Source organism: Convolutriloba macropyga, chromosome 10, assembly GCF_964194025.1.
Source record: "Convolutriloba macropyga chromosome 10, txConMacr16.3, whole genome shotgun sequence".
Classification (NCBI taxonomy): Eukaryota; Metazoa; Xenacoelomorpha; order Acoela; family Convolutidae; genus Convolutriloba; species Convolutriloba macropyga.
In genome coordinates, this window is record NC_134477.1 from 19688207 (window position 1) to 19714977 (window position 26771).

Consider the following 26771-nt stretch of genomic DNA (forward strand, 5'->3'; position numbering starts at 1 on the left):
AAAGCCTAATGCTGCTCCGCTGCGATTACGCAGAAACACATTTATTTATTTTCAACGCTTTTGATCTCGTGCATCAAATTCACTTTAAAATAATTTTTAAAAAACACTCCTCCAATGCTGCTCGAGTTCAAAAATTAGGAGCACAATAATAGCCGGCTGGGAATATGACAGCAGCTCTTGAACACATCTGCTTTCAAAAAACCCTTTTACACTAAAATTTTATAATTTCGGGAAAATTATTCCAATTCGTTTTGTTTTATTATTTTATGGGGAAATTTAAATATGACAAATAAGAACTTTTGATTTGAATTTTAGTAGTGAACTCCCGCGAATTCTGCCAGGCCGGTTCAAATGAGCGCAAATCAGATCACATATTACAAGAAGTCAAGGTGAAACACTTAATCACAGAATTTTATGAAAATGGAACAGCAGGACTAAACTAATCTCTTGAAAACAACTATTTCAGTCTAACATAACTACACTTAAGCACTAGCCACACAATACAAAATCTCCACTAATACCGGAAATTTCTTCTAATAGTGGGAAATGACCTCTGTCTGGAAGGTAGCAATCAAGTGGGTGAAAAAGGGGTGATAAGCACTCAAATGCAGCACATCTCTCTCCAGAAACACAGCATCCTTATCATCATCCATGAGAACATTGTGCTTCTTCAGGACTTTAATCGCAACCGGTTCCCCGCTCTCCCTATGCTCACATAGCATCACTTTTCCATAGCTCCCTCGACCAATTAGAGTTCTCAAATTGAAATCTTCAATGGTTAAACTACTTATCGTCGAATCTGATTCAATTTTATTCACACAGCAGTCACGTGTCATTACTTCAGGCCTGATATTTTTGTTTACAAATACGGGCCTCCCGGCTGTTGTCATCCACATTTGCTCATACACTGCAGAACCGTTAAGACTTTGCCTTTTTCTGGGTGAGATTGAATTAAAATCTGGCGAGTTACTTGCAGAACCGGATGAGCAGCAAGACGGAGGTGCGTAGAGGTCCTCGTATGCGGATTCAGAGGTGGGTTTGGAGGTTGCAGGAATCGGAGGAGGTGGGTACATTGGTACATAACTGGTGTTGTCAGACCCGAAACCGGAATCAGTTTGCCTACCCGTGCTCCCCATATTGTACCTATGAAACAGATCAATTAAACAAAACATGGCAACTCATCCTCAATATATTTTGCGCGATATCACCATTAATCTTTTACATTCTACATTGAGAATTTCGCGTAATTTTGACATTTATCTATACCACAATTTTAAACCATAAATTTCATTCTAGACATGAAAAAATAGACACGGAGAGATCCGAGGATGAAGAGTTTCATGTGTTGCATGATGAATGTTATGCTCATGAAAAACGAAACCTAATTTTGCATATTTGAATGGAGAGATATACAGCTCAATCCTATCTTCCTTCAACAGTCAATAAGAGATGGTACCATAAATTTCCAGCTCCGGCAGCAAAATGCCCTCTCAGAAGCTCCGGAGTCATACCCCCACTGACTCCACCAGCCGACTGCAAACTGTACTGGTCAGGTCTCAGAGCAGCGATAGAAGAGTACAGCCCCACGTAGTTGGGGTGGAACTCATAGTAGTCGGAGGATGTGTCATCGCCTGTATTGCCTCCGCTTTCTTTACAGCGAAGAGCGCGGTCTATTTTATCCTAAACATTGACAAGCCAAAGTCAGAAAGTCATACATTATTCGATATCAATACCGTAGAGAGAATTCCTGTCACAAAGCCTGTGAAATAAAACCAACGCATGTTTCCATTAAGTAACTGAGAATGAAGGGAATCAAACTCATAGCCTAGAAACTTAGAACCAAATTTACGGCCAATAATTAGGTGCTGATGTCATTTCTCCGAGACTTGAAATCTTCACTCAAATTCATGGATTTGCTGCAAAAACAATTTTTTAAAACCGGCTGTCACCATACCCACTTTTTCTGTCATTTTCTTTAGAAAGCCCGCACTCATTTCCCGCGCTGTTTTTATTTCATCTTAACGTGAAACAGGCACTACAGTGCCCACAAAACTTACATCAAGATTGTCACAAGAAACAGGCACACACCAATAAAAACTTTCCAATCTTAAGCCCAATTCGCCGACTGCAAGATTAGGTATGGTTGGGGTTGTTGATGAATGCTGACCTGTTTATCAGTATCGATTGTGTTGAGTGCTTGTGCTATCTTCTTCTGGTCAACGCCACAAATGTTGGCTGTATTCTTGTGGCATCTGAAGCACAAACAGTGGTTATAACTAGTACGAATGAGAAGTTAAAAAAATAGGAATCACGGTTATCTTTTCTCAATATTAAAACACGCACATGCAAGTTTTACAATGCCGAAAGTGGCGAGTGCCAGAAGTTGAAATGCCAGAAGTTCCTATATACTTAGCCAGAAGTTCCTATATACTTAGCCAGAAGTTGAAATTTTTAAAAATTAACTCCAAAAAGCGTTCTTTACTTAAAATTAATTGTACAATTATTGAATACAGCTCCAGTAATGAAAACGTATTTGGTATGTCAATTTGAGACATCTCGTATTCAATTGTTGAATCACTTTCAAATCCATCTTTTTCAACGATTTGGCTCATTGCCAAATCTAACTCTTCATCTTCCTCAATGATATCCTCCTGTGGAATCGTTACACGGGCTTCTTTGGCTGGTCGTGAGAGAATCTCACTTGTTTGCCCTTTGCGTTTCTCCGATCTCTGATATTCGCGAACTGCGAAGTCTGATGTGGCCACTGAATTTTTTAACGGAATTATCATCAAATCCATGATCATATAAAGCGGTAATGGCAGAAGCTCTCAAAGAATGACCGCTCCTTAATTTGGTAGTATCCCAACCCGCCTCTTTTGCAATATTTGGAATTATGGAAGCCAGAGTGTTTACACAAATTGCTTGGTTGCTAAACCAGTTTTTGTTTGCTTTCGTTTTCTCGTGGTCTACAATAAAACGATTTGGATTTCGGGGGAATTTTTTTCAAATACTTTTCGATAATTTCAACAGGACAGTTTGATCCACCAGTTGAGAAGATTGTTCCCGTTTTTGCTTTGTAGTTAGCATGTTTCAGTCCGCCATTATTATTTTTTGACAAATATTCTGGGTATATTACTTTTTTCTCTTGTCCCATACCAACAATTTTTATTTGGCTTCACATTCCGTGGCGTACATCATGGTGTTCTCGGCGACTTCTGAGAGCAAAGTGCTTACCAACTAAGAAATAAACTGTTCTTAATATTTTTTTGGTTCATTCCATCCAAGAATATTTTTTCCCATAGTTCTTGTACCGTTTGTTCAGTAATAATTTCTGCTTGTCTTGGTGCAGTACGGTGCCCAATTGATGTTAAGTTTTTCATTTTTTTATCAAGAGATTTACGAAAACCATGAAAATCATTGTCCTCCATTATTTTTATTGTGTTATCGACACGTTCGTTGATAAATATTTGAATCATCATTGCAATGTTGTAGAGTGCTTGGGTGATATTCTTCCCCTTTAACTGTTCGAATTTCTTGAAAAGGTTTTTTTCCCGTTTTCCACTGATTGTTGGTGCATATAATTCTTTCCCCTAACAGGATTTTGATTTTGGATTTTTCATTATGTAATGTTAACTGTGCAGTTACTAGTTTACAGGAGGATGAGAGCACTGATGGTTGGGGGTGGGGGGCGGGGGGGGGGAGGAGGGCTTGCGAAATGCAAAAAATTCCTGGGGGATGGAGAAACGGAAAAAAATCCCTTGTATGAATTGACAAAGATATCGGTCGGCTAGGTCAAGACTCCTCGCGAAAATCATACCCATAGATGTCCCAAAAAATTCTGGGTCTTCCCTTTTTTTAACTTGAATCCATCGTTTCCACAGATTCTCCCACCTTCGAATCTTGTCACATGTTGTTTTTGCAAGAATAGAATCATCATGGGTCATTCTTCTCAGGGACAATTGGCTTTTTTTATATCAAACAGAAAAATCAAAGAACAATGAAATTGAGAAATTGTGTTGTTCCTATAGTGCTTTGGAAAAAAAGAGCCATTTGTCTTCGAAAGTGATTTTCCTTTTCATCAATCGGAAGAAAACTCCTATTTTGATTGTTTAATCGGATAAAATCACTTCCGCAAAGCTTCCGACTGAACTTGCACAGTGCTTGTTTTAAAATGGTTACGTGACTCTGCAGAAGTCACTTCGAAATTCTGACATTATATCTCGAACCGCTTCGCGGTTCTCGATAAACGCCAGAAGTTCTCAGTGACTTCAAGCAGAGTCACGTAACCATTACTTAGGATTTAACCAAAATATTGAGTGGTGAAGAACGAGTGACAGATTCAATTTCGCTTATCCTTAAGTTGGTGGCAATGACGGCTCCCCACTTATCTACAGAACACGTGAAATTTTAAGCTCAAACCATTGAACGGAAAACGCATTGAGATGATAGTAGCTTGTTTGGCCCAGTACTGTGTTTGCCCGTAGTAGCAGATACTACACAGCATTAGGTCAAAAGTGGAAGCAATTAGAATCTTCAATGAGTATGAGGGAAAGGAAAAAATAAGTTGTTAGGAATGAAGTACCGTTTGTGGCATACGAATGAGCACTGTTTGCACTTGAGAACAGAGTGGCAGAGAGGAAAGAGCATCTGGCCACAGTGATCACAAAACTGGAGGGAGAAGGAAGACACTGGGCCAAATTGGTGCGGCACGTTGATGTGGAACCGCTCAACCAGAGCCTGAAAAATCATACCACAATCATAATGACCATCATACCACTTCGGCCAGATGTGAATCCTAATTTCTTATTAGAGAGCGGTGATCTATTTGATAAATTCTGGCAAACAATTAAATCGGCCTCCAGAACTGAGTTCTGAGAAAAAATGTGTCACTAAAAAAACTATGCAATATTAACTGATCACAACGGATAAAAGTCAACATGTCTCAACTTTATTGTTCCAAGAAATGTTGTTCCAACCAACACTTTATTGCTCCACGAAGAAAGATATGGAAGCCATTATTATTATTGGCAGCGTAAATTTTGACCATATTTATCATCAATAAGTAGTGGAGTATCTGGTCTATTCACCTGAGCAGTGGGTGTGTTCTGTAGACTGCCTGGGCACTCTGTCAGCACTTTGAGGTGACATTTCTTGTGCACTACCAGAGTACATTGAACACATCTGTAGCCCTGGTTAGTCAACAGGCCCCTAAAATCGACAGCAGTTAGACGCACCAATTAGATGACCACCTCAATTATATTGATTTTCACCTCACTTTACATTATCGTTCCGATCCCCTGCGAGTACTATATGCTCAACTGTTTCTTGATAGAGACAATTTTCGCCACTATCAATTTAAAGAAGAAAGAAATGAGTGGTATATCATCAGAAAGACCGACGGGCTTAGAAGTTTTCAATATCAGGGTTTTTCAATTTCGTCTTTTCCGAGGTTCAAAGTCTGGCAGTATTGATACTTTTCCGCTAACTTTTCCTTTTTGGGTCATTTTTGCAAAATTTTATATATTTTACGCAAAAATATAGGCTTAAAATTTTCTATTCTTTTATAATAAAATAGAAAATTTTTTACTAAATTTTTGAAAATGTTTTAAAATAATAAAAACTCTTCCCAATTTGGTCAATCATTAGTGGTTGCTTAGTTAATTGGTACATCTTTCTTTATTCTAATTGTAAGAAACTAGCCGAACTTAATAAATTTTGGCGTAAAATTGGCTAAAAACAGATCATGTAAAAAAAACGAGAAGAAGCAACATCAAAAGGTAGTGCCAAGAATGAGCATGATTTGAACTATGGCCTGAAGATTTTCTAAGGAGTTATCAAGGTTCACCGTTTCCTGAACATCGACCCTACTTTTAATTGAAAATTGTCTACCGCTAAAAAAATTAATTGCAATAATGGTATTGCTTTTCCTTTTTAAAAAACATAGCTGGCAGATTGACAGAAAAATGCCGCAATAAATTCATATAACTGCAGTCACAAAAGATAGTAAAAGAAAAAGACGAAAAAAATCACTTTTCTCTAAATGCTAAGATAATATATTTTGATCAAGAATCTGTTAAACACATTCTTGCTTCTATTAGCTGCCCTTAAATACCCTTCAGTTAGAGTGACACGCACTCATTTGAACCTATCTCGTTGAATTAAAGTACAAAAATCATCCATTTCAGAGTGAGGAAGTCATTCTTGAGAGAAAGTCATGTCATTTTGAAAGTGATGTGTGACCAAAAATTTAATCACGCGAATGAACAAAAAACACCCTGCACTAAGAGTCGAAATGACGTCACTCATGCAATTCAGTTGAAATTGCATGAACGAATGTACAAAAAGCAGATTTGAAATTGTGACGTCATATGGTTGTAACAAAAATCCTGTTGACGAAATAAAAAATGTTTTGTGAAATATTTCAACCACTTTCTTTTGCTAAAATTTAGGCTCATAATAGATACATTTCGCTTTTAAAGAAAAACGTGCGGCAATTCAACAAAACGTGCAACAAATGCCCATTTTCCCCCGAAATTTAGCAAAAGAATTGACAAGGACCGCTGGCATTTTTTTACAACTAAAAAAATACGAGGGCTATAAACTTTCCCATTATTCAGCAGAGTAATCTGGACCAAAAATTACCGGTTTTGGCAACATCTAACATCTTGCTGGCTTTCATACAATTTGCGATGACTCTCTGCTTTTTTGTCGCTTACCGCGAACTACTTTAGAATCGTTTTCGTTTTCCGCTTTTCGATGTCAATTGGCCCTCATTGTTTGCACTCACGCAATTAATCGACCAATAGGTAGATAACTACATTCTACGATACCTTTTCAAAAAATTCAACTTCGAAAAAGTCTGCCCAATGTCATTGCCCGCCAAAACAGTCGACAGAAATCAGCTATTTCATAGTCTAGCAGAGTTGAAAAACAATTGATATTTAACTCATCTGATTCGTTTCCGGAGCATTTTTTAACGCTAATTTTCACGGAAAACTCTATATTGTACAAAAATGCACAAAAAGGTCAAGCAAAAATTTTGCAAAAAGCAAAAACTTTGCAGAAAAAAGATAGACGCTTACTTTAATAGCTTCAAAATGATACAAGAGCAACTAAAAATACTAATTTGTATAATTTTTGGCTTTAACGTACTTTTTCAATCAATGATATCTAAAATAGGCAGTCCTATTGCAAAGAAAATAAGCCAATTCTTAACGAGACAACCATTCTTTAAGCAATTTTCACTAAGTTTAGTTTAAATTACTTTCGGTTGAAACCTATCCTTAAGGCCCCGGAAAGAACTATTTCAAGCTCAGGCACAAAATCGTTATTTGATGTCATTTTAAAAACTGATGTATTTGACAATGCTGTTTAGAAATTTACAATAAAACTACTTCACTAATTGTGTGGACACATTTGAACTTCAATTATCGTCGATGACCACAATATATAATAACTCAAATCTAATATGATCATTGTGATGCCAGTACATAACTAAGTTGGTAAGGGAAACAGGTGACTTTTTAATAATTACTAGATTAGCTAACTTTTCCAAAAACTTTCAAAAATTGCCTCTGACTTTAAACAAAAGTTAAATTACCATTGTTACTATCTCTCAGATATAAAACAAACTACAAAAACCTAATGCTATTGTCACAGCCGAGTGTTAGACGATATTGGCCGCTATATATTTGAAGAAAGACGTGAGTGGTATACCATCAGAAGGACGTCGTTCGGTGTAGTGTTGGGTCATTTTTGTTTAACTTAGATATTTTTACAATATGCTTCTACTTTTCACTAATAAAAAACACGCCATGTTTTAATCATTTGCAGTTGCTTAGTTATCTTGGTGCATCTCTTCGTGCTCTAATTGTAAGAAATTAGCCAAAACTCAAAGAGATTGGCTTAAAATTGGCAAAAATTAGATGATTTAAAAAATCGCAGAGGAAGCAACATCAAAATATAATCCCACAACTGTGCATGATTTGGATAAACGCTTGAAGAAGTTTTTTAAGAAATTATTTTTTTAATTTAATGTTTTCTTCCTTTTGTTACAAGAACTTTAATTCTTGTATCAAAAGAATTAAAATTCTTTTAATTTTTTCTTACTTTTAATTTTTTCTTTCTTTTGTTACATTTAAAAAAAATTACATAATGGTACGGATGTTCACTTTAACAAAGATAGTTTCTCAAATCTTTCAACCGATTTCGTTTGCTAAAACAGGTTCAATACTCAAAAATTAACTTTTTTAAATGAAAAACATGCGCCAAATCCTCATTCTTGGCATTTTTGTCAAAATTTAGCAAAAAATTGACCATAAAGACTTATGGATATCTTCTTCCTAAGGATGAGCTGATAAGAGAGGTATATGTTTTTCCACTATTCAGTAGAGTAATCGAACAAAAATCTATCGGTTTTCGGCAGCATCTAATATCTTAATGACTCATAAAATTTTCAGGTTTATTCGCTTACTGCGAACTACTCTAGAATCCTTGTCGCTTTCCGCTTTTGCTGTCTTGTGGCCCTCAAAAATTGTACTTACACAATTAATCGACCAATAATTAGATAATTACATCTGACGATACCATCCAAAGATTCAAATTCGAAAACGCAAACGCTCGCTCAATGTTTTTGTCCATCTACACGGTCAACTTAAACAAGCCATTGACCACCAAGACGGACAAATTCCAATCAAACAATAAATAGTTTACCACGTTATGAGTTCAACTCCAAAAAAAAACAGTTGACTTTCAACTCATCTGATTGATTTTCAGGAACGTTTTTCGGTGTTAATTTTTATGGAAAATGTTATATGTTGTAAAAAATGCACAAAAACGCATAAAATGTACCACGTTATGAGCTAAGCTCCAAAAAACAGTTGACTTTCAAGTCACCTGATTGTTTTTCAGGAACGTTTTTCAGCGCTAATTTTTGTGGGAAATGTTATATGTTGTATAAAAATGCACAAAAACGGCCAAGCAAAAATTTTGCATCAAATAGATACACGTTTAAATTAATTGCTTCAAAATTTATGCGAGAGCTATTAAAAAGATTAAGTTTTTGTTTTTTGCATATGTGATTTCAGCCTAAACTATCTACATCTGCAGGTCTGCAGATGCAGCCAGATCTGCAAGATCGATATTTGATGCCATATTTAAAAGTTATTGGAGTTTAATAATTTAGTTCAATGCTTTTTAGAAAATTGAAACATAGCCGGCAGATTGCCGTAATAGCTGCGAAAGAATAGATTTGCGTGCCGTATAATAGAGATAGAAAAAGATACAAATATAAGTTGAAGAAGTTATCGACGCCGGTTAAAAAGCTATGAAACAAACTAAACGATAAATTAATAAAGCTTGTTAAAATTCATTGCGCAGAAGCCTTTTCATTAGGGACCCTTATTACACATATGAGTTCATTTGACCTTAACCTAATTGAAAATTAACTTAAGTTTTAAAGTGCAGAAGTCATTTTATTGAGCGAGGTAAGTCGCTGATGACCAAAACCTAATCACGCAAAAAACTTTTGCTAGAGAGAGTGAGAAATGACTCCACGCGCGCAAAAGCAGTTAGTGAGAGGAAGAAGTCATTCAGAAAAACTAACTTTTCAGCTTTGAGGTGTGAACAAATGTAAAACGAAAAAAAGAGCGTCAGACGACGAAACAAAAAAAACCAAGAGCACCGCACTATAGCTCCACTCAGCTTACAGCATCGCAGCTATAATTAAGAAAAAAATTTCATCAGTTGTTCTGTTTCGGCTGTCGAAAGATTTGAGTTTCAGTTACCGGCGATCATCAAAATAGATGTTAGTCAAAAACTTATATGATCATTCATGATGCCAGTTAATGGTCAAAAATACAAACTACCATTCTCTTATCTCTCAGATCAAACGCCAACTAATGATAACATAGGAGGCAGACTGCCAGAAAATAGCGGGAATAGCTGCTTAGATTCGCCGTCTGAAAAGGATAGTAAATAGCCGCTATAGCTTCGTAGATCTGCAGTCTCAAAAAAAGATAGACCAAAAAAATCGTCTTTTCATTGAAGGCTGATATTTCATATTTTGATTAAAAATCTGTATAAGTTTTTGCTGCCTCTATAAGCTGCTCTCAAATAAACTTCATTTAGCGTGACGCATACCCATTTGAACTTATCTCTTTGAATGAAAGTAAATAAAAGTCAATTTCAAAGTGAGGAAGTCATTTTGAGAGTGAGGAAAGTCAAAAGTGACCAAAAATTTAATCACGCGAATGAACAAAAAAACTAAGAGCCAAAACTCCACTAAGAGCGAAAAATGACGCCACGCACGCAATTCAGTTGAAATTGCACGAACGAATGAACAAAAAGCAGATTTGAAGTGGTTGTGACGTCAAATGGTCGTAACAAAAATCGCGACGACGAAATAAAAAAACATAGAAGGACAAGTCCTGACGTACAATTAAAAGAATTTTCATTGACTAAACAGAACAACTAGACCCAGAATGGACTATGAGTGAAATCAGAAAACCATTTTTTAAAAAATCATAAAAAAAAGAAAAAAACAGAAAATTAATGTCAAAATGCCGCATGTGTACAAAAAAACCACTAGCGAGAAAAGAAAAATTAATTCAAACAAAAAACTAGGGCCAGAATGAGCTATGAATGGATTGGGAAAATCATTTAGAAAAAAATCCGATCCAAAAAATTGAAAAAAACAGTAAAAATCAGAGTGAAATTGCCGCATGTGAACAAAAAACCACTACCGAGAAACCGAATTTTTGTTCAAACACAGTTTTCTCACTCTACTTTAAAATTAGAGCGAGGAAAATTCACGCCGCAAAACCAATCGCTTTTTCGCTCCATTTCCTGTTTCGGCGTGACCAAAATCACTACTCCAATTTGACTTCAAACATCATGAAAATGTGTGAACAGATCTTAAAAAAAAGACAGCGCCCCAATATAAATTCTTTGAATTCTAAAAACCAAGAGAAGGCCAATAATAGCCCCAGCTATCGCTGTGCGGCTATTAAAAAAAATTGGAGAGACAGACAAAAAGAAACTTCTTTTTAATAAAAGCTGATATGTTATATTTTGATGGAGAATGTTTAAATTATTGCTGCTTCTATTACCTGATCTCAAAAATCTTTAATTAGAGTGACACTCACTCACCTGACTTTATCTCTTTGAAATAAAGAAAAAAGTCAACTTCAGATAGGCGTCATTTTAGAGTGATGCAAGTCACGTGTAGCCAACCGGAATCACGCGATAAAACGGAAAAACTCTACTAAGAGTGAAAAATGACGTCACGCACGAAATTGTTGAAATCGCATGAATGAATGAACAAAAAGACGATTTAAAGTGATTGTGACATCGTATGGTCGCAACAAAATCTTGACGACGAAAAAAAAACAAAACATCGGAAAAAATGCTCTCGAATGACAGGCGGCGCAATTTAAATCAGGGGCTGTAGCCTCCATAAGTTTTTCTCTATGGGCGCAAAAACATCAGCCGACGTTAGGATTCGAACCCCGACCTCCAGAGTCCGATTCCGTCACCTCACCGGAGGTATTAAGCACTCAGCTATCAGGGGTTTGTCTTCGGGTCTCATGCTATCGGTGCTGTTTGAACAAAAAACTTCACTTCGGAATGGGAGCAATTGAAATCACTCAAATATCAAGAAGCGCGAGAAAAAGTCACTTGAGAAGCCCACGATTATTCTAGAAGAGCGCAAAACGGTCAAGCAAAAAAATGCATCAAAAAAGACACACGTTTGCAATAAATGCTTTTCATTCGAGAGCAATTAAACAAGAGAAGGCAAATTAATAGCCCCAGCTATCACTTTGCGGCAATTAAAAACAATTGCTATTGTCAAAGTTGTGTTTAAAAAGTAAAAAGCACTAGATACTTTTCGACAGCTAGGGTTTAGCTGTTAATTTCTGATTATTAATGGCTCAGAGTTCAATTTTTATACAGCGCAGATCCCTTAAGCAAATTGTCTGTTTCTGTGTCAAAATTGATGCAAATAATTACGGCTCCAAAGATATTTAATTTCATATGACATTTATAATTTTTCCGACATTTTTCAACAATCTTATGCTACTCCTGGCTAGTATCACACCATAACTAAAATTGCCGTTCTTCGTTTTGATGCAGGAATATCGTAAAAATATAACTGTTGGTTAAATTAGAAAAAGATCTGAAATATTTTGGCTGTTTTGCGAAAGCTTCAATCCAAAATGAGAAGTTCTTGGTACAACTGTTCTAGTTTTTTTGGAAAACTTTGCATTGTTTAATATTGGAAAAACGTTTAATCATTACGCTCTTTGTCTCACTTGGGCCTCATTGATGGAAGCGACACGTTAGCTTTGGTTAAATTATCGAATTTTTTTTTTCAAAATTTTCTTAATCATTATTGACGTCAAAAAACTTTAGATTACACTGTATGCCATTTTACTGCAAATTCCCTTCACTCTCAGTTGAAACCAATTTGACAGAAGTGGAAAATGTAATCGCAGTTTATCTTGCATAGCAGTTAAAATGAGTCAATTGCTCTCATACAGAATTTTAAGCAGATAAACTCAATTGGCGTGAGTTTAAAGTGAAATCAAAATAACGGAATTGGTTTTATTTTTTTTTTACAAATAGACCTTTGAAATGGCTCACAATCAGATTTTGAAGCACCATGTTAAGACCCTTCCTTAATTATAGGCAGATCTTTATCAGAACAGAGAAACTCAAACAGTATTGTATAATGCTTACAGAAACTTGTACTTTGAAAAAAATGGAGGCTCGGCAATGTGCGGACGCACATAATGTTCCAATCCCTGTTATTGGAAAATTTTTAATCAATATTCGTCAACTAGAAGACAGAGGAAAAAATTTTATAACATCAATAACAATGAGTCATTGACTGCTATTTTATGCGTGTCAAATAACGAGTCTTTCTTTTTCATAATGTTTAATATATAGAACTTACCATAGGAAGTCAGAGCAAAAACTGCAAAAGGTAAGATTCTTGAAGAAATGAGAGACAAATTGGTGTCCTTTAACTGCGTGCACTTTCTTCTCCTTGTAGGCACAACGCCTTCTTGTAGCGCCCTGCTGCCCTTCGGTGAGAGGAGAGGATTGCTGATTGTTGTGGTTTATGAAGCTATTACTACTATTCCAGCCGGCATCTTTATTTGACGCCTGAAACCAGAAAAAAACTAACGTTGGGTTATTTGCTCTCAAACAACTGGCGAGCGGCTGGCTGCGTCAGTAGCTTGCTGCAGCTTCATTGGGGGGGGGGGGGGGGGGGGGTTGAGCACAGTGGAGAGCGAGGTTACGGATGATTCCTCTGGGCTTTAGGTGTTCTTCCCTTTTTGAGGACAAAAAATCAAATGGTCAGAAAAAAAACGATCAGCGGAAAATTGGTCGTACGAAAAATCGCATTAAAAAAGGCAACTTGAGTGTTATAATTGCTACTAACTTCGGGAGCAATTAATCACTCACATTAATACTACTCATCGCCACAACATAGCCTAAAACTGTCGGGAAACAACCGCAATTTTACACTAAAATCTTTTTTCAAAAAACAAAAAAACAGGTCAGAACTGTTTAAAATATGAAACAAATTAGGAAAAATTACTAAAACGTCGACAAAACTGATTAAATTTATCTCATCTTTAAATATACATTCTTGTGTTGCTAAAATCTACACAAATGACCAATCTAAAAGCTATAAAGAGGTTGCATAGCATAAAAACTAGAATAACAAAATGAAAGTATTTAAAAAACTTGAACAGCCACAACTTCAATACAATTTTTGTGTTTAAGTGTGCATTAGCAATATATACACATCAAACAACCGATATGGGACATATCATTGCATAACATGTCATTCATGCTTGCATGAGGCCTCTATAGCCTGTTACCAAGATTGTAAAAATTGTAAAAGATTGTACAGATTGTAAAAAAAAATTGTGAACAACATAAGAGATAGAAATTGACAGCAGAGTCAAAATGCTCTTATTTGGTGTAAAAAAGGAGAGCGCCTCAATAATAGCCGTTGAGAGGCTAACGGCGGCTATTAATCAATAAAATCTTTCTTTATTTTTTGGTGCTTATCAGGATTATCATTCAAATAATCAAATAACACTTATCAAAGGCAAAAACGAAAAAAAAAACCAATAGGTTCAAAACCCTTTGACGACACATTTCTACCAAAAAAAAAACAAACGGCAGAGAAATAGAAAATAACTTAATTCAAAACCGGTACTGGGAACCATGTGAATAAAAATTGTGAATTCAAATCATGGGAATTAAAATTTTCGAAATCAAGAGCAGTCAATCAAAACTCACACAAAGCTCAAAGCTTGCTCCAGCTCAGATTCGGTAGCAACTCTTTCAGAAAAATTTGCAAATGCATTCCATAAAAAAGGCACCTATTATAAAGTCCACGTCTTTTCCCATACTCCTACTGATAATTCTAATTGATGTTAAGGTCGGCAATTGAACACTTTCTACACCTTTAGTGGTAAATGGTGTGCGTTTTCATGGTGTGCGTTTTCATTCGCCCATTGGTGTCGGGCGAATTTTTCTCAAACGACTGGGGAGGGGTTAACTGTCGTAGTCCACATATTGTGCTGAGGGAGCCTATTTTTACTGCAGAAGGTGGGGCAAGAAAATAAGGGGCAAAAATTAGGGTAGGTGTATCCAAACAACAAAATTGGCCTCTACACTGTCAACATACGCCAACACATCAGAGTTCTATGAGGAGAGTGAGGGGATACAGTGAGCTGTTGTGAAGAAGAGAGGTGGTGGGAGATGTTCAAAACTCCTAACAACTGCTCTTCACATCATGAACTCGTCTCGACAGCAGTTTCGGTTATTAGCATGCTTAGGACACTAATAAATCTGAGTACGAGACCAATTTACAACCCCCGGACTTAAGGTTTATCCCATTTCTCAAGACGAAACCTTTTGGTTTGACGAAAAGTGAAACGAAAAAAAAAATGAAGTACGAATAATTGCATTTAAAGAGGCCTACATGATTGAACATAGCCAACAGATTGTCGGAAAATAGCCTCCGTTAAACCCACTGACCTAAGTTGAGATTTAAAAAATAACGATTTAAAAAAAGTTGAGACTAAAAAATAACGAAAAAATTGACGAGTCTAATATTTTTTCAAGTTACAAAGTGTTATTTTTCCTGCAATTAGCAAACTGGCGAATTAGGCATCTAAATTGGAGAACAAAAAGCTTAACATAACCGACTAACGTGGGGCGAATTGCTCTCAAACGACCGGCGAGGGGTTGGCTTCGTCAGTACCTAGCCACTGTTTAGTGGGGTTAGTTTTCGCTTGATTGAAGGGGTCTGATATTAGGGTAATAGACGATGACATCATGCCACATAACAGCCGCTGAAGTGCGGCATCAACAAAAGAGTTAAGGAGAGAGAGAGAGAGAGAGAGAGAGAGAGACAGAGACAGACAGAGGTTTCTTGGCTCTTGAGGCTCGAAAAATCTTTAAAAAATGACAAACTTCAAAAAATATGAAGATTGCCAAAAATTTTACAAAAAAATGCTACAACTTGTTAAGTGTTAAAAATCTTTATAAAACACTCCATTGCATCTAGAAACTATACAATAAATTGTTATCAAACAGTAGAGGAGGTTCCTTGGGTCTTAAGGCTAGATAAACCTATAAAATGACAAAAATTGTCAAAAAACTTGAAAAAATGGCAAGTTTTATAAAACAAATTGATAAAAGTTGTGACATTAAAAAGTTAAAAACCATTCAATTACCACTACAAACAATGCAGCCACCTATTATCAAACCTTTAAGCACATTTTCTAAACCCTGAGGCTGAAATACCTTGAATAATTACAATAAATGTAAAAAATTTAAAAAATTCTATTTTTTTTAAAATGCGAAAATTCGTGATGTTAAAATCTTGAAAAAATATCCCATTACGTCTAGAAACTTTACAGTAACCTATTATCAAACCCTAGAGGAGGCTCCTTGGCTCTTGAGGCTGGATAAACCTAAAAAACGACAAAATTTTTCAAAACCTTGAAAAAATTTGCCAGTTTTTCCAAAAAAAGCAAAAATTCGCAATGTTGAAACCATTCTGTTACCACTAAAAACTGTGCAGTAATCTATTATCAAACCATAGAGTGGGTTCCTTGACATCTAGGATAGATAAAACTCAAAAAATGACAAAAGTTTTCAAAAAGCTTGAAAATAGTGAAAATTTATAAAATTTGCGTGTTTTTAGCCAGCTCTTGTTTGTCAGTAGCTCGCCACGAGGGGGGGGGGGGGGGGGGGGGGGGGTTGTACGTGGGTGCTGATGGGGTTGGCTGGCAACAGCGCGGTGGGGGTGGGGGCAACAGTAGGGGGTCTTCAACCTCTAAGAACCGCTCTTCACACCATAAGTATGTCTCCAAAACAGTTTGAGCTTAAACAGAGCTGAAAGGCTCTAAGAGCACTTAATACCCTCTGGGCGCTACCTGTTTATCCCGTTTTTGAGAACGAAAAGTCAAAAGCATCAGACGAAAAATCGGTCAAGCGAAAAATCGAATAAAAAAAAGACCGACAGGTCTAATATAATTGCTACAAACTTCGTTTGAGAGCAATTAAACATTAATACTAGTTACCACCATACTCTACGGAACTTGGACAACTTTATGCAATAAGTCATTGAACGTTAAGTCTTATTCACCGCGCTTAATTAGTTTATCCTGTTTGTTTTTGCTTGGAGTGAGGTAAGTTCAAAGTCAACCGTGCGAGTCGTAGCTGAAGTAAAACCACAAACGTGATCCAATTGCAAAACAAAATTAAAACATAACCGACTAACGTCGGGCGAATTGCTCTCAAACGATTGGCGAGAGGTTTGCTTTGTCTGGGTAGCTAGTTTTAGCTTAATTGAAAGGGTGTGAGCTGAGGGTAATAGATGATGTTATCACGCCACATAACAGCAGCTGAAGTGCGGCAACAACAAAAGAGTGAAGGAAACAGAGAGAGAAAGAGAGAGAGAGAGAGAGAGAGAGAGTTTGTGTGAGAGATAGACCGTGAACGAGAAAATTCGTGCTGTTAAAATGTTGAAAACCACTCCATTACAACTAGAAACTGTGCAGTCATCTATTAGAGGAATTTATTTGACACATAGGGCTGAAAAAATCAAAAAATGACCAACTTTTCAAAAAGCTTAAGAAATTGTGAAAATTAGTATAAATTTGTGTGTTTTTGTTTGGATTACCAAAACATATAGCTTTTAAAAATGACCTTTTAACTTTAAACTACGCTTTTCCAGGTAGCTTCATCACAGTAACCACTTGAAGGACTACTAAACACGGCTAAGGACCTCTAACGAAACTCAATGCCCGCAGAACCAATATAATTGCTTAACTTCGTTTGAGAGCAATTAAAAGGAAGACTAAAAAACGTCAAATATCGCAGTTTAAAAAACTGGTCGTAGATCTAATAGGCAAACACAGAAGAACGACAGCGAATTAAAAATTCCGAAAAGAAGCAAACAAACAGAGGCAAGCTTAAGAATTTGCAATTAAGCAAACATGAACAAAAAGTTAAAATTCTTGACGCAAATAGGCCCCAGGCGCAATTTTGTGCTGCCAAAATCTACCGGATACCACAGGTTGAAGCCATTGAACAACTGTCCAGATAATGTACAATTTATGGCTCAAAAACCTGACCTTTTCAACTTCAGTAAACTTTTCACTTTGAATTTGTTTTTCGAGTTTGACTCTATTGATTCCTGTTTTAATAAGCAACATCTGTTTAAAAGCACTTTGAGCAGAATGACAGTAGAGCAAAACTATCCGAGAGGTCAAAAATTTTCACATAAAATGTTCAACAAGCTACAGCAACACAAGCTTGTCTTCGACGAAGTAAAAAAACAGCCGGAAGTATTCAAAAACGAGTCGAGGACTCCTCTGGGCCAAAAAAACACTATCTTCAGAAACCTGTTAACATTTTATAACTACTCCTAGTAAAAACAAAATTAGCCCCAAAAACTCACTGAACTAGAAACAAAACAAACAAGAAAACCTCAATTTTATCTTCATATTTAAAAAGTGCAAATAGAAAACAAACCCTTTCAGTAATCAAATTGAGATCAGATTGCATTTAAAGAGGCCTACATGATTGAACATAGCCAACAGATTGTCGGAAAATAGCCGCCGTTAACCCCACTGACCTAAGTTGAGACTTAAACACTAAAAAATAACGAACAAATTAACGAGTCAAATATTTTTTCAAGTTACAAACTTATTTTTCATGCAATTAGCAAACTGGCGAATTAGGCCTCTAAATTGGAGAACAATAAGCTCAACATAACCGACTAACGTCGGGCGAATTGCTCTCAAACGACCGGCGAGGGTTTGGCTTCGTCAGTACCTAGCCACTGTTTAGTGGGGTTAGTTTTCGCTTGATTGAAGGGTCCTGATATTAGGGTATTAGACGATGACATCATGCCACATAACAGCCGCTGTAGTGCGGCATCAACAAAAGAGTTAAGGAGAGAGAGAGAGAGAGAGAGATAGAGAGAGTTCGAGATTAAAGGTGAGCGAGAAAGAGAAGGAAAGAAACGCCAGCCAACACAGAGAGATTGAGAGAGAGCTAGGAATTTTTTCCATGATGAGATTCGACTTCAAGTTTTCTAGACTTGTTAGTAACTAAATCATATAGAAAAAAAACATGAAAGTGCAAAATTCTAAAGAAAAGTTTCCACATTTCGCAGTAGAGGAAATGTTCAAGTACATTTTTTGTCTCTGGATATTTGTTATTTAACTCAAGACTTAAAAAGCTTCGTTGACCAGTAAGGATTGTTAAACTCAAAAAAGGACAAAAATATTAAAAAGTTAAAAACAATTGCAAATTTTAAAGTCTTGCTACAATTCGTAATATTAATATCTTCAGAACACCATTCCATTGTCCCAAGAGACTATCCAGTATGCCTATTTCAAGCCTTAAGCAGTTTCATTGGCTCATAAAGATCCATACACTTGGAACATGATAAAAAAAATTCAAAAATTTTTAAATTAAAAATTATCAGAAAATTGCTGAAACTCGAGTCATTAAAATAATGATTTCTTCGAAGGAGGTTTCTTGGCTCTTGAGGCTCGAAAAATCTTTAAAAAATGACAAACTTCAAAAAACATGAACATTGCCAAAAATTTTACAAAAAAATGCTACAACTTGTTAAGTGTTAAAAATCTTTATAAAACACTCCATTGCTTCTAGAAACTATACAATAAATTGTTATGAAACACTAGAGGAGGTTCGTTGGGTCTTAAGGCTAGATAAACCTATAAAATGACAAAAATTGTCAAAAAACTTGAAAAAATGGCAAGTTTGATAAAAACAAATTGATAAAAATTGTGATATTAAAAAGTTAAAAACCATTCAATTACCACTATAAACAATGCAGCAACCTATTATCAAACCATTAAGCACATTTTCTAAACCCGGAGGCTGAAATACCTTGAATAATTACAATAAATGTAAAAGTTAAAAATTCTATTTTTTTTAAAAAATGCGAAAATTCGTGATGTTTAAATCTTGAAAAAATATCCCATTACGCCTAGAAACTTTACAGTAACCTATTATCAAACCCTAGAGGAGGCTCCTTGGCTCTTGAGGCTGGATAAACCTAAAAAACGACAAAATTTTTCAAAACCTTGAAAAAATTTGCCAGTTTTTCCAAAAAAAGCAAAAATTCGCAATGTTGAAACCAGCTCTTGTTCGTCAGTAGGGAGGGGGCCAGCTCTTGTTCGCCACGAGGGGGGGGGGGGTTTGTACGTGGATGCTGATGGGGGTGGCTGGCAACAGCGCGGTGGGGGTGGGGGCAACAGTGGGGGGTCTTCAACCTCTAAGAACCGCTCTTCACACCATAAGTATGTCTCCAAAACAGTTTGAGCTTAAACAGAGCTGAAAGACTCTAAGAGCACTTAATGCCCTCTGGGCGCTACCTGTTTATCCCGTTTTTGAGAACGAAAAGTCAAAAGCGTCACACAAAAAAATCGGTCAAGCGAAAAACCGCATAAAAAAGACCGACAGGACTAATATAATTGCTACAAACTTCGTTTGAGAGCAATTAAACATTAATACTAGTTACCACCATACTCTACGGAACTTGGACAACTTTATGCAATAAATCATTGAACGTTAAGTCTTAGTGACCGCGCTTAATTAGTTTATCCTGTTTGTTTTTGCTTGGAGTGAGGTAAGTTCAAAGTCAACCGTGCGAGTCGTAGCTGAAGTAAACCCACAAATGTGATCCAATTGCAAAACAAAATTAAAACATAACCGACTAACGTCGGGCGAATTGCTCTCAAACGATTGGCGAGAGGTTTGCTTTGTCTGGGTAGCTAGTTTTAGCTTAATTGAAAGGGTGTGAGCTGAGGGTAATAGATGATGTTATCACGCCACATCACAGCAGCTGAAGTGCGGCAACAACAAAAGAGTGAAGGAAACAGAGAAAGAGAGAGAGAGAGAGAGTTTGTGTGAGAGATAGACCGTGAACGAGAAAGAGAAGGAAAGAAACCCCAACCAAAGGAGACAGAGAACTAGGATTATTTTCCATGATGAGATTCGACTCTGCAACTTCCAGTTTTCTAGCCTTGTCAGTAATTAAACAATAAAAAAACTAAATTTGCAAAATTCAAAAGAAAGTTTGAACATTTCAAAAAATTTTCAAAACATAGCTGGCCCATTGTCAAAAATAGCCGCAATAGCTTCGTAGACCTCCAGTCTAAAAAACAGCAAAAGACACCAAAAAAACCACTCTTTTAATTAAGGGATATTATATTTTGATTAAGAATCTGTATAACTTATTGCTGCCTGTATTAGATGCTCTCAAATAAACTTCATTAACATGACAAACATTCACTTGACATTATCTCTTTGAATTCAAAGAAAAGTCCGATTCAAAGTGAGGAAATCATTTTTCAGAGTGAGCGTATTCCCAAAAACTTAATCACGCGAAAGATCAAAACTCGCTCCACTAAGAGTGAGAAAAGACGTCACACGAGCACTTCAGTTGAAATTGCTTGAACAAATGAACACAAAGCAGATTTGAAGTGATGTCATACGGTCGTAAGAAAAATCATGTCGACCAGATAAAAAAAACCAAGAGAAGGCCAATAATAGCCCGGGCTATCGCTGTGCGGCTATTACACATTTGCAAAAATTCAACAAATTTTTGATACTAATATCTTTAGAACCCTTTCATTGTCTTAGGAGACTATCCGATGTTCCTATTTCAAGCCTAAATTAAATTCACAGGCTTATAAAGATCCATAAAGTTGGAAAATAAATTTTCGAAAATTTGAAGAAAAAAAAATAAATTTTCTTAAAAATTTGCTTAAACTCGAGTCATTAAAATATTGAGATATATTCCAATAACTCTAGAAAATATGCAGCAGCCTATTATCAGGCCTCGGAAGAGGTCTCTGGGTCCCTGCTGCCGGAAAAATCGAAAAATTCAAAACTTGAAGAACTGCCAGAATTTTTTTTTTAAATTGCTCTAAAATTTGTGACAATAAAATCTTGAAAACATTCCATTACATAAAGAAAATATGCAGTAGCATCTTATCAAACCCTAGAGGAGGTTCCTGGGCTCCTGAGACTGGCGAAACCTAAAAGATGACAATCTGAAAAAATTTGAAATTGCAAATATTTTTAAAAAAATTGCTTAAATTTGCGACATTAAAATCTTGAGAAACTTTCAATGAAATCTAGAAAATATGCAGTAACGTAATATCAAACCCTAGAGGATATTCCTTGGCTTTAGAGGCCAGAAAACCTATAAATGACAAAACTTTCAAGAAACTCGAAAAATTGAAAAAATTGCTAAAATTTTAAAAAGTTGAAAACTAATCCATGGCCAATAAAAACCTTTCAGTAAATTATTATCAAAACCTTAAGGAGATTTTCGGGCCCCTGGGTCCGGAAAAACTTGAATAATGACAATGAATGTAAAAAACAATTGAAAAAAATTGCAAGATTTTTCAAAATATTCGTGCTGTTAAAATGTCGAAAACCACTCCATTACAACTAGAAACTGTGCAGTCATCTATTAGAGGAGGTTATTTGACACATAGGGCTGAAAAAATCAAAAAATGACCAACTTTTCAAAAAGCTTAAGAAATTGTGAAAATTAGTATAAATTTGTGTGTTTTTGTTTGGATTACCAAAACATATAGCTTTTAAAAATGACCTTTTAACTTTAAACTACGCTTTTCCAGGTAGCTTCATCACAGTAACCACTTGAAGGACTACTAAACACGGCTAAGGACCTCTAACGAAACTCAATGCCCGCAGAACCAATATAATTGCTTAACTTCGTTTGAGAGCAATTAAAAGGAAGACTAAAAAACGTCAAATATCGCAGTTTAAAAAACTGGTCGTAGATCTAATAGGCAAACACAGAAGAACGACAGCGAATTAAAAATTCCGAAAAGAAGCAAACAAACAGAGGCAAGCTTAAGAATTTGCAATTAAGCAAACATGAACAAAAAGTTAAAATTCTTGACGCAAATAGGCCCCAGGCGCAATTTTGTGCTGCCAAAATCTACCGGATACCACAGGTTGAAGCCATTGAACAACTGTCCAGATAATGTACAATTTATGGCTCAAAAACCTCACCTTTTCAACTTCAGTAACCTTTTCACCTTGAATTTGTTTTTCGAGTTTGACTCCATTGATTCCGGCTTTAATAAGCAACATCTGTTTAAAAGCACTTTGAGCAGAATGACAGTAGAGCAAAACTATCCGAGAGGCCAAAAATTTTCACGTAAAATGTTCAACAAGCTGAATCAAGGTACAGCAAAACAAACTTGTCTTCGACGAAGTAAAAAAACAGCCAGAAGTATTCAAAAACGAGTCGAGGACTCCTCTGGGCCAAAAAATCACTATCTTCAGAAACCTGTTAACATTTTATAACTACTCCTAGTAAAAATAAAATTAGCCCCAAAAACTCACTGAACTAAAAACAAAAACATACCCGGCAGATTGCCGGAAAATAGCGGCCGTTGATTCCAATAAGCATGATTTGGATTGAAATAACAGAAGATATTGAAAAAAAAAGATTTTTGCACAAAAACATTTTTTTAAGTCTGATTTGTTTTGATGGCATTTCGTAGTTGAATATACTTCTGTTTCTCAGAGAGAGGCTACAGGGGCTACTATTAATAATAAGCATTAGAGATGGTAAATAAGACTTATAGAAACGACATTCAAATAGCGGGCATCTAAAATTGGGCTTTATGGGTTTATCCCGTTTCTATTTCTTACATCCATTTTTGTACTAACTCTGTTCATTTTGAATTGCTTTGCTGAGCAACTGATGTTCAAAATCACTTTTAGCAGAAAGAGAGAAGAGCGAAACTAGCCTAGAGAAGTCAAAAAGATTTCACGCAGATCAATCGAACAATCCCAAGCAACAAGACAAAATGTCAAAAGTTGAGAAACTAAAAGAATCAAACAAACTAACCAAAAAAACGATCATTGCTAAAACCCTTGAAGCTTTTAACTTGAAGGACATATATGACTCATTTCAAAATACTCATTAACTTACGCAAAAACCTTGAAAGAGATGAATCTGCCACTAAAAGTAGATAAACTGGACAAATATGACAAATGCATCAAGAAACCAAGAGAAAATTTAAAAAGAAAATTTCAAAAAATAGGGCTATAAAAAAGATCAAAACATTTTTTTGACTCTAAAGTTCTGTTTTGTAAACCGTCTACAACATTTAAAAAGTTTCGTTTGCCAGTAAAGATAGTTAAACTCAGAGAATGACAAAAAAATCGAAAAATTTGAAAACAATCGAAAATTTTAAATTGCAAGCTTTAATTAAAAAATTCTCTAAAATTGCAAAACTAAAAACTTGGAAACTATTTTATTGCTCCTAGAAACTATGTAGTAACATACCAGCAAACCCTATAGGAGGTTCCCTGGCCACTGAATAAAAATTTCAAAAATTTAAAGAAAAAAATTGCAACTTTATCAAAAATTTGTAAAAGATATTAAAATGTTGTATACCATTCCATGGCCAAAAAATATTTTCAGTAAACTGTTAGCAAACCCTAGATGAGGTTTCTTGACCCCTGGGGCTGGAAAATTTGAATAATGACAATAAATGTCAGAAAATTTGAAAAAAAAAACAATTTTGATTTTAAAAAAATTGGTAAAATTCATAAAATTAAAATGTTTAAAACCACTTCATTAACACTAAAAACAATGCCATAACCTATTATTAAACCCCACAGGAACTTTTTTGACATAAAGTCTGAAACAACTCAAAAAATGTCAAAATTTTTCAAACAATTTGAAAAAATTAGTAAAAATTACCGTGTTTATGTTTGGAGTAGCAATAGATATAGCGCTTAAAGTGGCCGTAAAAAGCAATTACGAATTGCAAAGGACCTTTATCAACTTTTTTAAAACTCAATTTCAGACTGGTCTAACAAAAAAAATCCGAAAAATGACGAACATTGCTAAAAAAAAATTCATTATTTTAGGCTCAAAAACTCCCAAAAATGACCTTTTAACCTTGAATTACGGCCTTCCCAGTAGCTTCACCACTCTGAGTACTTGAGGGACTACTAAACGCGGGCCTCTAATGAAACTTGATGCCCGCTGAGCTTTAACTGTTTATCCCGTTTTGAAAGCTCAAAGTCATGAAAACAGGTGTGAAAACATCTTACAAAAATAAAAAAAAGACAGAGCACCAATACAATCCAATTCTTGGATTGTAAAAAAAAGGAGCGCTATAATAGCCGGCTGAGAAGATGAGGGCGGCTATTAACAAACAAGAAAACCTCAATTTTTTCTTGATATTTAATAAGGGCAAATAGAAAACAAACCCTTTCAGTAATCAAATTGAGATCAGTAAAGTGCTCACACAACAATAGGAAGGCCATTATAGATTCAGACGCTCCAAATTCCATTAATCCTTAATTTTGAAGAAATGAAAAAAGGTAAGAAATTGAAATCAATTTTTCTTAATATTGATCTTCAATAACAAGGTTTTATGCCTGAAAAACTGTACCCAAAAGGTAATATCAGACTCGTTTGAGCAATATTTGTCTCTTTAGTTCACAAACAATGCAATAAAGCAAAAAAATGCACTAAAAACTCTAAAATAGACTTAAAAAGTCCAGATTAAAAAACGAGCTGAAATGACTGTAGTAATTACCAACCTCCTAAACAAAACAACGTTTAAAACCAAAAAAGGTGCTTCAAAGCCGCACGTGAACAATAAAATCAGCTCACTTAAAGAATACTTTCACACCTCAATTTATCGCTCTATCAAAAACCGTGGTATGAATTAAAAAATAACAGTACATGTACAAACCTACAATTCAAAAAATTTCCATCGATAGCACAAAAACTGAACTCAGATTGGATTGGGAAAACCAATTGGAAAAAATCTTATCAAAAAAGCTCAAAAGAATAGCCGCATATGAACAAGAAATCACAAGTGAATTTTTGTTCAAAGGTTTTCTTGCTCACATTGAAAATAAGAATTTAAAAAATTTATATCGCAACATCACTCGCTTTTTTTGCTCCACTTCCTATTTGGGCGTGACCAAAATGATCACTCAACTTGTGTGTCAAAATCGTGAAAAACAGATCTTAAAAACATATGAGGAAGACTTCCAAAAACGACCCGGGACCTACCTAATAACCAAGACGGCTCTGGCAGAATTCCGCGCACTACTTAATATCACCTATCACTTTGAAACAACATGAAAATGAACAATGAAAAATATCTGACTAGAGAAGCAGATAAAGCATCTGATAAACAATTGTTGATAATTTGCGACTTCAAAACTACTATTAGCAAAAACCTTGCGACACAATTATTTTTCGTTAACGACTACAAAATGACAGAAAAACCAACAAAAATATTTCAAGAAGAGAAGACGGAGCCAAGGGAAAAGGAAGTGAAAGTAAAATATATATTTCCGCAGCAGAATTCAACGAAACTTAGCTATAAATTGTGCAGAAAATGTGTCAAAATGCTACTTCCCAGCCATTAATTAAAAACCTGTTATGATTGCTTCTGGCCAAGCATTCACCTTCACAACACCTTGCAGATTTTGCAAAAAGCAAAGAACGAAATTTAAAAATTGTACTATTTATTTAACTCACAAGTGCGCTGTCTAGCATCACTTCTAGAAAAGCCAGCAACACCTCTAGAAAAACCATGAAGCAAAGCTTGAACAAGAAAAATTATCAAAAAGCACAAAAACGGAAGAAATAAGCGAAAGGAAAGACGAGAATCGGTCAAAATTTGATTAAAATTACTCAATTATCTTTACCGAAAACAGCTCAAAATTAAAAATAATTCAATCAAAAGGCAGCCAAAACAACTAAAAAACTAATATGAACTATAGAATTCCCCAAATTCTATAGACAAATGAATACAAAAAAGCATTCAAAAAAACTTGAACTAAAAAAATCTAGAATAATGAATTTTTTAATCTTACCAAAAAAAAAACGAAAAAACGCAGGAAATTAAGAACATTTCTCGAACTATTGTCATTTATCTCGCAAAAACATGTTTAATACCAACAAAACTGCATTCACTTGTTATCTTAAGTAAATAAAAATGCAAAAAAACTGCTTCTAAAACTCACACGTGAGCAAAAAATTTCGCTCGCTCACTGAAATTTTTTAAACAACTCAATTTTTCGCTCTCTCGAGAAATAGCGGTATGAAGAAAAAACCCACTCTCTTTTTGCTCCACTCTTCAGTTTTGTTCAGCACCTAAACCGCAACA

At 35.5% G+C, this 26771-nt stretch overlaps 2 protein-coding genes across 4 annotated transcripts in view; one reads left to right on the forward strand and one right to left on the reverse strand.

Annotated features, from left to right (window-relative positions):
• The window catches only part of LOC142347951 (von Willebrand factor A domain-containing protein 3A-like), a 708547-nt gene that overhangs the window by 334149 nt on the left and 347627 nt on the right, over nt 1-26771 (forward strand). The window lies entirely within an intron of this gene.
• Nucleotides 1-26771, reverse strand: part of LOC142348809 (protein kinase C-like) — a 158771-nt gene that overhangs the window by 20824 nt on the left and 111176 nt on the right. For all 3 annotated transcript variants that reach the window (XM_075400329.1, XM_075400328.1, XM_075400330.1), the window contains 6 exons: nt 12956-13167; nt 5088-5208; nt 4583-4737; nt 2168-2252; nt 1457-1680; nt 552-1143 (listed from right to left, as the gene is read on the reverse strand). In XM_075400329.1, the coding sequence (XP_075256444.1) occupies nt 552-1143; nt 1457-1680; nt 2168-2252; nt 4583-4737; nt 5088-5208; nt 12956-13167 (1389 nt within the window). The remainder of the gene's footprint in view (nt 1-551; nt 1144-1456; nt 1681-2167; nt 2253-4582; nt 4738-5087; nt 5209-12955; nt 13168-26771) is intronic.